The sequence below is a fragment of the Mus caroli genome, chromosome 11 (assembly GCF_900094665.2).
Source record: "Mus caroli chromosome 11, CAROLI_EIJ_v1.1, whole genome shotgun sequence".
Lineage (NCBI taxonomy): Eukaryota > Metazoa > Chordata > Mammalia > Rodentia > Muridae > Mus > Mus caroli.
In genome coordinates, this window is record NC_034580.1 from 2467367 (window position 1) to 2481960 (window position 14594).

The window sequence follows — 14594 nt, forward strand, 5'->3', positions numbered from 1 at the left end:
TTCTCTCTCTCCTCTCTCTCTCTCTCTCTCTCTCTCTCTCTCTCTCTCTCTCTCTCTCTCTCCCCCTTCTCTCCTCTTAGCCATGGCCAATCTCTCTCTCTTTCTCTCTCTTACCTTCTCTCTTTCTCCCTGCCTTTCTACAATAAAGCTCTAAAACCTAGACTGTCTCTGTTCATCAAGGCCCGCTGCGCTTACTCTTACCTGTGTGGGAACCTCTCTCCCTCAGCCCTCTCTCCCATAACCTGGGGACTACAGGGTGTCGCCCTGGGGCTCCAATCGGGGGCTGCCCCTTGTCCACCCTCACCCCCTGTCGAGTGGGGTCAGTGGCTTAGATGCCCACCCTGGGCCGGAAAAAAAAAAAGCGCGTCTGGCTCCTGCATCTGCCTGCCCAGAGCAAAGGAGGAACTCTGGCCAGACATGGGCTCTCCTCCCTCCTCCCTCCTTCCCCTACCCTCTTTAGTTCCCACACTGAACTAGAGTCCTTTGTGGAAAGAAAACCCATACTAATTCTTACATGGCTTTGAAGTGTTTTCCTCCAGCATTTTAGAGTTTTCACTAAGGTCTTTGGTCTGTTTTGAATGGATGACTGTGCAGAGTGAGATGTGTGGATCTTTGTTCCTGCTTCTAACTGTGGGGACCCAGTACTCAAAGCACCATTGGTTAGACGCTAATTTTTTCTCCAGTGGATGTTTTTGACAATTACATAAAAAATAAGTGGCCTTATGTGCCTGGGTTTATATGTGCATCTGTGTTCTACTCCAGTGTTTCACATGTCTGTCTTTGTTTTAATGTTTTGTTTTATGTATATGGCATTCTACATGCATGTAGGGGTACCACATGTATGTGGTGTCCCTCAGAGTCCAGAAAAGGACATTGGATTAGAGGAAACTGGGATTGTAGATGGTCGTGAGCTGCCATGTGCCTGTGGGGACCCCTACAAGGACAGCAAGTGCCCCTAACTGTCTAGGCGTCTGTCCAGCTCTCTTGTGTCTGTCCCTAACTGTCTAGGTGTCTCTCCATCTCCCTCGTGTCTGTCTCTCTGCCAGTATAATGCTGGTTTTGTTGATATGATATCGTAATAGAAATGGAGATTAGTCATTTTGATGCCTCTCTTTCTAAGGATTGCTTTGTTTATTGGGAACCCATCTGGATTTTTAGCAGTTTATTCCAGTACTGATGAATGTCATAGGTTTTTTGACGTGGATTGTATTGAATCTGTAGATCACTTTTGGTGAAATATCAGTTTGCACAATGTTAAATCTGCCAATGATGATCATGGCAGGTCTTTCCATGGTCTATAGTCTTCTTTAAGTCTTTTCTTCTGTGTTTTCTTTTCCTTATAGAAGTCTTAACCTCCTTTGTGGGGTTTATTTTTTGGTATTTTTGTCTTTTAAGCTGTTAAGAAAGGATTTTTTACTTCCTTCTTGGCTGATTTGCTATCGGCATGTGGGAATGCTCCTGATTTTTTCCTGCCGATTTTGTATCCTGATAACTTGCTGGAAGTGTTTATTAAGCCTAAGTGTTTTCTGATGAAAAAAAACAAAAAAAACAAAAAACAAAACCAAAAAAAAACCCCAAAGCCTCAATTTCCTTGCCGAGTTGTACTTCCATGTTGTTGACTCCTTCATCCATGCTTCTGATTTTCTCTGCCATCTTACTAGCTGCTTCCTTTGTGCTGTTGGCCAGTGCCTCTGAGTCCTGAAGAGAACTCACCTGCTTGGTTCACTCTTCTTTAGGTCATCAATCATCTTATTGGAAAACTGTTACAATCTGCTTCTGATAGTCTACCCCTCTGAGAATCTTTGATTTCAGTCTAAAGAGCTATGATTGGGGCTGAAGGAGCCGTGTTGTCTTGCTTTTCCATGTTTCATGCCAGGACAATACATACGATTACTCTCCACCACTAACCAACTGGTCCATAGCAGAGTTGCTGCTTCACCCACGTCCTCCACTGGGCTGGAGCCTGTGAGGGCTGGTTCCTGTCTTTTTCCTCCCCCACCCCCACCTCCCAGGGAACAGTGTTCAGCTTCTCCATCAATCTTTGTTTTTCACTTGGTGACTTGTGATACTCTCTGTGTTTGAGATACAACCCATTTTTTCCCATTCTGACTGTCCTTCATTAACTGAGTTTTGAGGGTGGCTGGTGTAATGGCCCTGACAGCATTTCACAGGGGAGGGACAGCACATATGAAGGCCCCATGGAGGGAAGAGACACCATTTATGTCTTGTCTGCCTTACACCATCACATCCTCAGAGCATTTTAGGAGATGTTTAATTATGTTAATATGCTGTGAGTTACTGAGTTACTGTTTTGTTTGTACAGGATGAATTGGTGTCACTTTTAGCCCCTCTAGAGGAAAAAAAGCCACAAATGAAAGAATTTCCAGTAACTGAAGCTGCCAAGTTCCAGACAGATGTCAAGCTGGAGAGGTGCCCATGTTCCCTCCTTTCTCTCTGTAACAGCCTCTCTGGCACTCTGGAGTGATTGCAGTCATCTCTGGGAGCTGAAGAACTAAGTAGACAGGGACGCGCTTCACTTCTAGTTTATGATATAATTATCAGAACAAAGCATGAGTAATTCATACACGAACTATTCAGTGTGTTGAAGAGGACTGATATTCTCCTAACTCACAACCTGGTCTCAGGACTCGTGGGGCTGAAGGATTCTGCACTAGTTTTACCATTTCTGTAAAATACAGGCTCATGAGTACTTACTCAACATTGAGTTCATGTCTTATTTTCATTTTCATCGCTGCGTTCTGATACCCACTTCTTATGAAAGTATATTGTTAAATACAGTGGGAATTGGAAATCACTCTCTTATTTGGGTGACCATGCTTCAGATGGCAGGAGCAGTCACCTGATGGCATCTCTGAGTGATCACTGACTGTGACTACCAGAATCTTTTTACATTGTTTATAGTGTCTTAGATTTTATGAGTAGTGAGCACAGGAAGTTGGGGTAAACTGTCTTTATTTGCATTAACCATTTTTCAGTGAACATAGGTAGTAAGTGGATGACAACAAGAACACAGCAGATTTGAGCTTCACACAAGAGTGCATTTAATTCTTAGATTCCACACTTGCTACATGTATGACCTTGAGATATCGATTAGTGGCCTATCACTTTTAATCTTGTTTTAACCTTGTCTTTATATGTTTGTTTAATTGCAAATGCCATAAAAACTTGGAGAACTTGCACCTTTGGAGTATAGGTGGCAACTTCTCTTGTTTTTATTGAAACATTCTTTAAAGAATTTAAAGTCTTTGTTAAATGTTTTTATACTTCTATTAAAACAGTACTTAATGCTTCTCATTTTTCTCACTTGTGGAAAAAGAGAAGGTGTTTTAGAATTTGAAGAAAAAGGACTTGAAATTTGCCAAGACAGCAATCTAGGTAAGACCTGGAATAGGAATTATTGTAGATACTCCTTTCTTTTCTTTTCTTTTTTTAAAAAGCAAGAATTAAGTAAATTGTTGGGCAGTGATGGCGCGCGCCTTTAATCCCAGCACTCGGGAAGCAGAGGCAGACAGATTTCTGAGTTCGAGGCCAGCCTGGTCTACAAAGTGAGTTCCAGGACAGCCAGGGCTATACAGAGAAACCCTGTCTTGAAAAAACAAAAAGAATTAAGTAAATTAAATCATGAAAATGGTGTTTACAAAGTGAACATATAAAATGATTCTGTTTTTTTTTTTTAATTACTTATTTGCCTAGAATCTGAGTTGTTTAATGAGTTCATCATTAAGTAAATCTTGTTTTCTGAAACAGTGTGACTTGAGAAAGATCATTTTCCTTTTGTGGTCTTGGGGTTGAACCTAGAGCTTCCCAGATTCTGGATTCGTGCTCTCTCACCAAAATACATCTCTGTCCCCTTTTATTTTTTTTATTTTTATTTTATTTTATTTTTATTTTAGTTTCTTTTATTAATATTTATGGGTGTAAGTTCTGATAGTGAAGTTTCTTTCAGAAATCTTTATATTTTAACATATTTGTTTATTTCCTACTGATGGGCCTTGGACCTAACACTTATGTCTTTGTTACTTTTTTATTGACATGAAGAAACAACATGACCAAGGCAACTTATAGAAGAAAAAAATATTTGTAATTTATAGTTTCAGAGAGTTAGAGTCTCTAACCATCGATAGCAGAGAACATGGGAGCAGGAGGGGAGGCATGGCTCTAAACATGAGCGGAGAGCTTACACCTTTATTCACAAGAGTGAGGCAGAAAGAACTAACTAGGAATGGCATGGGCTTTTGAAACCTCAAATCTTGCCCCAGGTGACACACCTCCTCCAAGGCCACACCTCCTAATCCTTCCCATACAGTTCCACCAACCAAGGAACAAGTATTCAAACATGTGAGCCTATGGGGTGTCTGTGTGTGTGTGTGTGTGTGTGTGTGTGTGTCTGTCTGTAAAGCACTCTGCTACATCTATTACCTTACTTTTCTATGAGTATAGTATTGTCCTGGGAAATACTTGAGAGTTCCAATACTTATTTTTTGTGCTTTAGATGATTTAAAGAAAGTTTTCTTCATGTAGAGAGAGCCCTCTTCTGGCCCACTCTGAAGCTTGAATGTGATAATTTTATTTCTGTAGTTGTGATAACAGATAGCAACTTTCTCTTCCTTGGTGGTGTATTTCAACCTTCGCTCTGCTATAAAGATGGTGAGGAGTGGGTAAATCATCACAAAATGGTCTTCCCATGAGATAGGTCCATGGGAGACGAAGTGAGCTAACTACGTCACATGCAAGATAAAGAGCATAGCTAGAACTGAGAGTTGTCACTAGCTTTTCCTAGTAAGACCAAGTATATTGATGTCTCTTTCCTTCTGCTGGATCCTTGCTCCTTGTTTTAGTTATTAGGTTTTCAACTGCTGCAACAAAACACCATGTCCAATAGGCAAGTTGGGGAGGAAAGGGTTTATTCAACTTACCCTTCCACATCTGTGTGCGTCATTGAAGGAAGTCAGGACAGGAACTCACACATGTCAGGAACCAGGGGGAAGGAGCTGATGCAGGGGCCACAGAGGATGCTGCTTACTGGCTTGCTCCCCATGGCTTGCTCAGCTTGCTTTCTTACAGAACCCAGGACCACCATTCTAGGGATTGAACCACCCCCAATGGGCTTGAGTATCCTCCATCAATCACTAATTGAGAAAATGCCTTACAGCTGGCTCTTATGGAGGCATTTTCTCACTTGAGGTCCCCTTCTTTCAGATAACTCTCGTTTGTGTGTCAAGTTGACATAAGACCAGCCAGCATATTACTCCTCTACCCATTATGTTTTTGCAAAGTTTCAAAGGACCACAGCCATTCACCTAAGCTGCTTTGGGCAGGATTTATCTGAAGCCGAGCAGTTTGCACTGAAAACTCCCCAGCAGTTGTGTTGTGTTCTAACAAAACAAGTTCACAGAGAGGAGAGGTGACTCAGTCATGACTCTGACTGCTTTTCCAGAGGACCTGGGTTCAACTCTCACCATTCAGGTGATGGTTCAAAATCATCTGTAATTTAAGTTCCAGCGCATCCAATGCTCTCTTCTGGCCTCTACAAGGACCAGACATACAGGTGGTGTACAGACTTGCACATGAGCAAAGCACTTATATACTTCAAACAAAAATGAAAAATAGTTTAAAATAAAAAAAAAAAAAAAAAAAGCACATGCCCTTAGCTCAGCTTCTCCTGCCATTGGCCCTGAAGAGTCACACTGCCTGTTTTTGACACCGACAGCCTCTCATGCTGACTGTGCTAATGACACCATTTCCTGCCAGTCTGATGGGATTCGGTTAGTCTGGCTATTGAGCATGGCAGTTTACATTTAGGTATTAAATTTTTACGAGTTTCTTTCTCTTTTGATTTTCAATGAGGTTTTGAAGAGTGGATTGTCTGTCATTAGAATGCTCTTGATGCAAGGCTCCAAATAGATTCACACACCAAACAGTCATCAATTATACCATTTTAATATACTAATTTCTTTTATACACACACACACACACACACAAATTCCTGTTTTTCAAAACAGGGTTTCTCTGTGTAGCCTTAGCTGTCCTGGAACTCACTCTGTAGATCAGGCTGGCCTCAGAATTCACAGAGATCCGCCTGCCTCTGCCTCCCAAGTGCTGGGATTAAAGGTGTGCGCCAACCCCTCCAGGCTTCCCTCTCTATTATTTTATATTGCTGATTAACAATATATTTTTCCTTTACCTTTAGAAGCAGCTGAAAGTACTGAGTCCTATTCAATACTAAGGTAGGATTTTAAAGATTAAGTAGTGAAAAAAGACACCTGGTATATGTTAGTGTCCTCTGGCTCGCTGCCGATGGTGTGCTCGACACTGGCTGGTTTGTAGTCATCACAACTTGTTTGCAGAGCATGTATGCTGTCTGTCATAAACCATTTTCCTCAGCTAGGTGCCTCTGACTGAAGGGCTCAAAGTCCCACAATTGCCAGGGAATTAGATGGTGCCCTTTCTAGTGCCTTTGCCTGTTCTTCTGCATAAGTGATGAAACCAAGAAACTGCTTCGCATAACCTCAATTCACAAAGTCCAGCCATGGGAGCTCATGTACAGAGTGTGCCCAACAAGCGTAGTGGTGCTATAATCATGGTCTGAAAAATCTTACAGCCGCAGTCATAACCAAGGCCTGTTCTAACCAGTGAAGGTTTCAGGGTAGGTCTCCAGCCTGTGGCTCTCAGACCTCCATTTGGTACAGAACAAACTCGTGCAATTTCTGTAGAGGAATTCTTCTTCTAGAAGTGAACCATGCTGACATGCCGACAGTGTTCAGCCGACAATGGCTAAACATGGCCGGGAGCTATCTGAGTTGCTGCTGCTGCTGCTGCTGCTGCTGCTGCTGCTGCTGCTGCTGCTGACTCCTATTCATCTTCCCCATGAGCTGCTTCCTTTAGTGTCATTTTTCAATGTGTTCTCGTCATCAATGAACATACTTGTTGTTGCTGTTGTCTTCCTGCATGGGTCCTACCTTCTGTCCTTTGCTTGTGTGGACCCTATTGAGAGTCCACGCAGTACCAGGACTTTAGGGACTTCCTCAACACACTGAGCGGCAGGAATGAAATCCAACCTCAGGTTCCTCGTGCCTAAGGTCTGGGGCCTTTGCTGGTCGTTAACTTATCAGTGCTTTAAAGATGAAGTACGTGAGAATTTGAAATCATCAAAGATGAGGATGGAATGTAAGAAGCCGATCCAGGGTAGTTTGTAAGAGAGACACGGGAAGGGGAGTCTTTGGAGACTCAGATGCGCTTTTGCTAATACTGATGATTTTAGAATATTTGGAGTCTATTTCAAAATGGTCATGATGATAACAGAAGTTTGGGGGGCATATTTATTAAGTTTGATATAATCTGCACTCAGTAACACTTCTCATTTTCTAAATAGGTCATTTCTATCTTTTACATTTTATAAAAAAAACACATTTGACTTTAATTGAATAATATACTCATGATTATTTGATTACAATAATATTAGTATAGCATTCTCAGGTTCCTATTAAAACTACAAATGGATTGCTTTTAACCTGTGCATTTATTAAACAGAAATGTTTTTTATATATGTTTAGCTTAAAATGGATTAGAAGAGTGTTATATTTTATAAACATTCAAATTACAGATGTCCCTTATAAGACCAGTACAAAAAAATTACTAGGTTCTCTTTGAGAAAAATCAAATATTTACAGTGTAAAATGAATTTGTTGAACCTCAATATAGAAAAGTAGATTTTCTACATAGCACAGTTTCAGTGTGCTTGACACAATCCCAGACAAAGTGAGAGGGATTTTAAAGAACAGAACTCACCCATCTTTACATTTTTGTTCTGAAGGTTCGCCAAACCTGACGTTGGTGACCCAGAGCCCACAGCAAGAAAGGATGAATTTAAGTCTGAAACAAAGGTAAAATTCTTTGAGAAGTTGATCTTCTTGTTCTTAGTATGGATTGTTTTAGCATCTGTTCTTAAAGTCAACAATAATCTACCTGTTATCCCTTTATACTGACCCCGATCAAAGAAAACATCCGACATAGTTAGAATCAGTCAGTAGGTTTTTACTTGGGTCTCTCACAAAAGGATATTAAATATTCTTGGACAGCAAGGCTTGAATGAAGAAGTGATAAGAGAAAAACAAAGAGATGTGAAACTTAAATGCAGCAAACTTTCCTCATGATAAAGTAAAATTAAAATTTGGGAGAGGATTTGTGGAACAAATATGCCTTTGTGTAGTTTTTTACATGATACCAATACAACTTTTATGAAACTCATGACTACAAAACATCTAGTCACAGGCTGGAGGGTTTGCTCAGTGGCTGAGAGCACCCTCTGCTTCTGCAGAGAACTCAGGTTTGGTTCCTACCACCTCATGGTGGCTTACAACCACCTGTAACCCCAGTTCCAGGGCATAAGGTGCCTTTTTCTGACTTCTACAGGCATCAGGCATATATATGGTGCCCAGGCATGTATACAGGTAAAATATTTATATACATAAAAATAAATTTTAATTTTGATATAGTCACTTATAGTAATCAAGACATTTTCTGGTGTCTCATGGTTCTAACTAGCTAGCAAAAATATGTAAATTTTTATTCCTTCAAAGCTTTTTCCTTATTAGCATATAGAGTTTACAAATATTTGTCATTGTTGTGTGTGTGTCTGCACACCTGCGTGCCCTTGCCCAGGGAGGTGATCGAGGTGGGTCCTTTGGAGCTGCAGTTGAGCAGTTGTGAGTGGATTGTGTGAACTGCCTGGTGTGGGTGCTGGGAGACCATCCACAGGAGGGCCTCTAGAAGACCACAATCAGTGCTCTTATCTGGTGAACCATCTCTCCAGCCCTTACTAGGGTGCTTTTACAAAATTAATTGTATCATAAAGAATATAAGTATTATTTGCAGCATAGTAATGAAGGTGTCAGCTGTATTCACGCATCCCACCATAAGGGTGTTGGTTATCAAACTGAGTGTCATATCTGTGGTGGGAAGTCCAGCTCCTGAGCCACACTCTCAGCACTGGAGAAAACGCTTCCTCTGCGACACTTGGAAAACATAGATGGTGTGTATTTGTGTGTGCAGTTGTCTTCTCATAATAATGTTACCATGTTATAGCAACACATGTGGCCCTGCCCAGTGAGCAACTGAACGGTTGTGTATGCTCTGAGAGCCAGTACTTCTCAGCAAAGAATGAAAAGCAAGATGAGCATCAGAATGGACGATGCTCCCGCTGGAAAAAAACACCAGTCAGCTATTTCAAGTACCCTGTCCAGTCACTCTCAGAAAGTCTGACTGACATTAATTTTATTGCTTTCCCCTTTTTAATTGTACTGTTTGAGCCTAGATCCAAGTGTATGTAATTAGTGCTCTACACATGGTTATCCAATCACCCCTAATACTGACAGTCAGATACTAACAGAACATTGTCAACTTTGAAACTCAGGAACCCTCAGGATTATATTCCTCCTAACATCCCCAAATAATCCATATGTAAAGATTTAGCAGTTGTGAATGTCATGACTCAGCATGTAACTGACTAGTGCATGTCAGAACTGAGTCCAGATTTCCAAACTTTGAACAGTATCTGAAAAGTATTTGAGGACTTATAAATCTGATATTTGAATATTGGTACATTTATGATTTTATTCACTTTTTGATAACATTTAATATGCTATACTACAAAAAATCTAGGAAACAAGAACTCTTTGTTTACTGATCTAGAATTAGGAAAATCAGGATGGTTCTAAAATAAGGTTTTACATTTCTAAAATCATACTGGTATTTTAAAATGTATAAATTGGAAGACCTAGCCTCCCCCTAACTCTTATTCTCTTCTCTCCAGACTTACTCATAGACCTGCTGTAGCAGAGTCCCCTCCTCTTCTCCTATCTCCATTCCCTAGGGACACCACAGCTTGGTATAGACCCAGGGTCCCCTAACTCCTCCTTGCTGCCCCTCTCAGCATCTCCTCCTTACTCATCTCCATGCCTTTATATCACCCAGCAACACAGAGCAACACTCTCTACCGAAGATCCATCACGATTGCCTAGGATCCAGGGTGAGCAACAACAACCAATGGCCCAAATATCCAACCAACAAAATTGAGACCAGACAGCTACACCAAGAAACACCTCAAATACCATAACTCCAAATGCCTAGATCCCAGAACAAAACCACAGCACGAACAGTAAAGACGATATGCCTCCTCCAGAAGCCAGTACCATACAGACAGGCATATTAAAGAAAGGCTCATAAAAAGACAGGCCCATTAGATTAAAATCTGACTTCTCAGTGGAGACTTTGAAAGCCAGAAGAGCCTGAATAGATATTTTGAAAACTCAGAGAGACCACAGATGCACAGAATAAACAAATGGAATGATTAATTTTAAACCAGTAAATTAAAGAAGAAGGAAAAAAACCTCACATACAAAACAAACAAAACCAGGAATCAATAAATAATGTTCATTAATAGCTTTTGATATTAATGGTCTCAATGCCCCCCCAAATGGACACAGACTAACAGATTAAATTAGAAAACAGGGTTCATCTTTCTGTTACATCTAAGAAACACACACTTATCAACAAGGATGGACGCCAACCCAGGGTAAAAAGAGAGCAAAAGGCTTTTCAAGCAAATGGACCCTAGAAGCAGTGGATGTCATCATTTTAATATCTGACATAACAGACTTCAAATCAAGACTAGTTCCAAGAAGGAAACTTGCATATTCATCAAAGAAAAATTCAAGAGAATATTACAATTACAAATATTTATACTCCAAACACATGGCCACCCAAGTTTGTAAAAGAAACACTACTATAACTAAAATCACATATTGACACTCACACAGTGATAGTTGGTGACTTCAGTACACAGTAGACAGGTCATTCAGACAAAAGTTTAGCTGAACTAAATGACATCATAAACCAAATGGACCTAGTGGATCTTTTTAGAACGTTTTATCCAAACACAAAAGACTATCCCTTCTTCTCTGCAGCTCATGGAACTTTCTCCAAAATTTACCACATACTCAGACACAAAGCAAGTCTCAATAGATACAAGAATATTGAAATAACAGGCTACATCCTATCTGACCACCATGGATTAAAGCTGGATATCAATAACAACAGAAAATTTATAAACTCATGGAAACTAACTTCTAAAAATGAGTCAAGACAGAAATAAATAAGGAAATTTAAAACTTTTTTAAACTTAATGAAAATATGACATATCCAAACCTATGGGACACAATGAAGGCAGTTCTGAGAGTCAAGTTCATAACAGTAAGTATATGTATATGTATGTATGTGTGTGTGTGTGTGTGTATGGAAAGGTCTCATGCTAGTAATTTAGTGGCACACCTGAAAGCTCTAGAACAGAAGAAATAACACCCAAAAAAGTAGATGGAAAGAGATAATGAAACTTGGAGCTGAAATCAATGAAAAATATAAAATAAAAATAGTGCAAAGAACAAATCTACAGAAAAATTGCTTCTTTAAGAAAATCAACAAAATTGACAGAACCTTAGCCAAATTAATCAAGAAGACATACAGGAACCAGATTAATAAAATTAGACCCAGAAAGAAGATCCAGATGTAAATGGTACATTATAACAGTGAGGAAATTCAGAGCATCAATAAAGATATGCTTTTAAAATGTATATTTCTTCACCATACTAGAAAAAAACATAAACTAAATGGATGAATCTCTTCATATATAGAACTATTGCCTTAGTTACTTTTCTTTTACTGTGAAAGAACACCATAACAAAGACAACTTATCAAAGAATGCATTTAACTGGGGGCTTGGTTATGGTTTCATAAGGTTAGTCTATAGTTATCGCAGTGGGGAGCACGGCAGCAGGCAGGCAGGCAGGCATGGCTGGAGCAGGAGCCGAGAGCTCACACCCTGATCTACAGGTTGGAGGCAGAGAGAGAGGCTAGGTCTTGTATAGGCTTCTGAAGCCTCAAAAGGCCACCCCTAGTTACACATCCCCTCCAACAAGACCATACCTCCTAATCCTTCCCAAAAACAATTGCACAAATTAGGGACCAAAGATTTAAATATATGAGCCTACTGAGTCCAAAAGTTAAGTCAAGATGAAGTAACTTAAACAGATCTGTAACTCATATTGAAAAGTTCCTAGTCAAAAAAGCCCACGGATGGATTCACTGCAGAAGTCTCCCAAACCTTTAAAGAAGAATTAACACCAATACCCCTCAAATTATTCTGAGAAATGGAAACTAAAAGAATAGTTCCTAATTCTTTTTATGAAGCTACTATGATCTTAATATCAAAACCATATAAACACCTAGAAAATTACAAAAGAGTTTTCCTCATGAACAAGAATGCAAAATTTCTCAATAAAACATATGCACCAAGATCAACAATGACTGGGGTCTCATGAAGTTGAACAGCTTCTGTATGGCAAAGGACACCATCATTCAAAGAACAAGCTACACAGAATGGGAAGAATTTTAACAATTTCACATCCAATAGAGGGCTAAAGGTTGCCTAAGTCTACCAGAAATCACAGATATTTACATCATAACTCATAACAGTAGCAAAATTACAGTTATGAAGTAGCAATGAAAATAATTTTATGGCTTTGGGGGTCACCTTAACATAAGGAACTGTATTAAATGGTCATGCCTTTAGGAAGGTTGAGAATCACTGTTCTAAAATATATAAAGAACTCAAAAAACTGGATGCCAAGAAAATAAATAATCCACTTTCAAATGGGGTATAGATATAAACAGAACTCTCAAATGGCCGAGCAACACTTAAATGTCCTTAGTCATCAGGGAAATGCAAATCAAAATTACTTTGAAATCTTATCTTATGCCTGCCAGAATGGCCAAGATCAATAAAACAAAGGGAATCGTTTCTCCATTGCTGGTGGGAGTGTGTACTTGTACAACCACTATGGGAAGCAATGTGGCAGTTCTGCAGAGAACTAGAAATCAGTCTATCTCAAGATCCAGCTATTCCACTCTTGGGACCCTCCATCCTACCACAGAGACACTGGTTCAACCACATTATCGCTGTTCTGTTCACAATAGCTCGGAAATAGAAACAACCAATGAGTGGATAGTAAAAATGTGGTACATTGACAGAATGAACTATTACTCAGCTCTTACGAAAAATAGGATTATGAAATTTGCAAGCAAATGGATGGAACTAGAAAAAAATCATTTTAAGTGAGGTAGCCCAGGTCCAAAAAAAAAAATATTGCATGTTTTCTCTTATGTGTAGAAGTGTGCTATGACCCAAACAACCACAGAGCTTAGTAAGGGACTGGGGAGAGAAGAGGATCTCCCTAGGAAGGAAGTATTATGGAGAGAGAAAAGTGAAACTCAAATAGGAGAATTAAATAGGGAGAGAGATGGGAAGGGAAAGTGAATGAGGAAATATTAGGAAGGACAGTTTACACTAAAGGCCTTTTGAAAAACCATATGGAGACATACTGCTATAGAAGGTCCTAAAATATATACATATATGAGAGGAATCTAGATGGGACCACTAAATAATAGGGGAGACGATGCCCCAACTAGACATTTTATGCTACTGTAAAAACCTACAGTGCCAGGACTGGGTTACATCTTGTTGAGTCATTGACCCAGGTGGTCCCACAGATTCCTCCACACATCACAGGCTATTGCCAAGGCTATCGGTTGTGCTCTGTGGGCTGACAGTAAGGCCCTGCTGCTTAAGACAGCACTTAGGGCATCAGATGCAGAGTTATCAAGCTGGTGAAGCTTCGCCCCTACTGACAGCGTTTATAGCACTGGAAGGCACTCTGGGCATAACCAGAGAGGAAAGGTAACCATCACTGTCACCCAGCAACAAACACTGAAATCTACAGCAGGGACCTGCTGAAAGATAGGCTGGTGCAATGGTGTCACACATGTTGAGGGAGTGACCAACCACTGCGTGATTGAATTTAAGACACACTTTTAGATGGAACCCTTGTCTGACATTGCCTGGATAGGCCATTGGCCTAGGGGAAACACAAATACAATGGTTCTTCTAAAGGAAAATAGCAAAAGCAATACCTCACTTAATTGCCCTTATCACAAAAGTTTTCTCTTGCAGTAGATGGGGATTAACACAGAGACCCCAACTAAACAATGTGCAGAGTGAGAGACTTCAGCGTATTTAGTCCTAAATGGGATGTTTTCATCAAACCAACCCCTCCAAGTCTCAGGGATCAATGTGAAAGAGGAGGCAGGCAGACTGTAAGGCCCAGCATTGACGGATGACTCCAGGGACACAGTGTCTTCCATACACAAGAGGAATGATGCACAGTGACCTCACAGAGACTGGGGCAGCATGCAAAGGACCTGCATAGCTTCAAGCCAGACAGGGTTCCAGACTGAGAGAGGGAAGGAGACGTGGGTCCCACCCGTAGCCAAGAAGCGAATAGCAGCTGATACTCAATTGCAAAAGAAAAAAATTAGTTTTCTCCAATGGAGTCTCACTGGGTAAGTCCCCAAGACCAGGAGGTGATCAGCCAACACAAGATGAACTCAGTGGTATTTTGTGGCTTTTTTCTTTGATTTGACATCTGTTGTCTTATTGGCCTTTTGCCTGATTTTTTTTTTAA

At 40.3% G+C, this 14594-nt stretch overlaps 1 protein-coding gene across 2 annotated transcripts in view; it reads left to right on the forward strand.

Annotated features, from left to right (window-relative positions):
* LOC110305029 (ankyrin repeat domain-containing protein 26-like) overlaps window positions 1-14594 on the forward strand; it is a 123451-nt gene that overhangs the window by 43662 nt on the left and 65195 nt on the right. For both annotated transcript variants that reach the window (XM_021176772.1, XM_021176771.1), the window contains exons 14-17: window positions 2324-2430; window positions 3338-3396; window positions 6212-6248; window positions 7835-7904. In XM_021176772.1, coding sequence (XP_021032431.1) covers window positions 2324-2430; window positions 3338-3396; window positions 6212-6248; window positions 7835-7904 — 273 coding nt within the window. The remainder of the gene's footprint in view (window positions 1-2323; window positions 2431-3337; window positions 3397-6211; window positions 6249-7834; window positions 7905-14594) is intronic.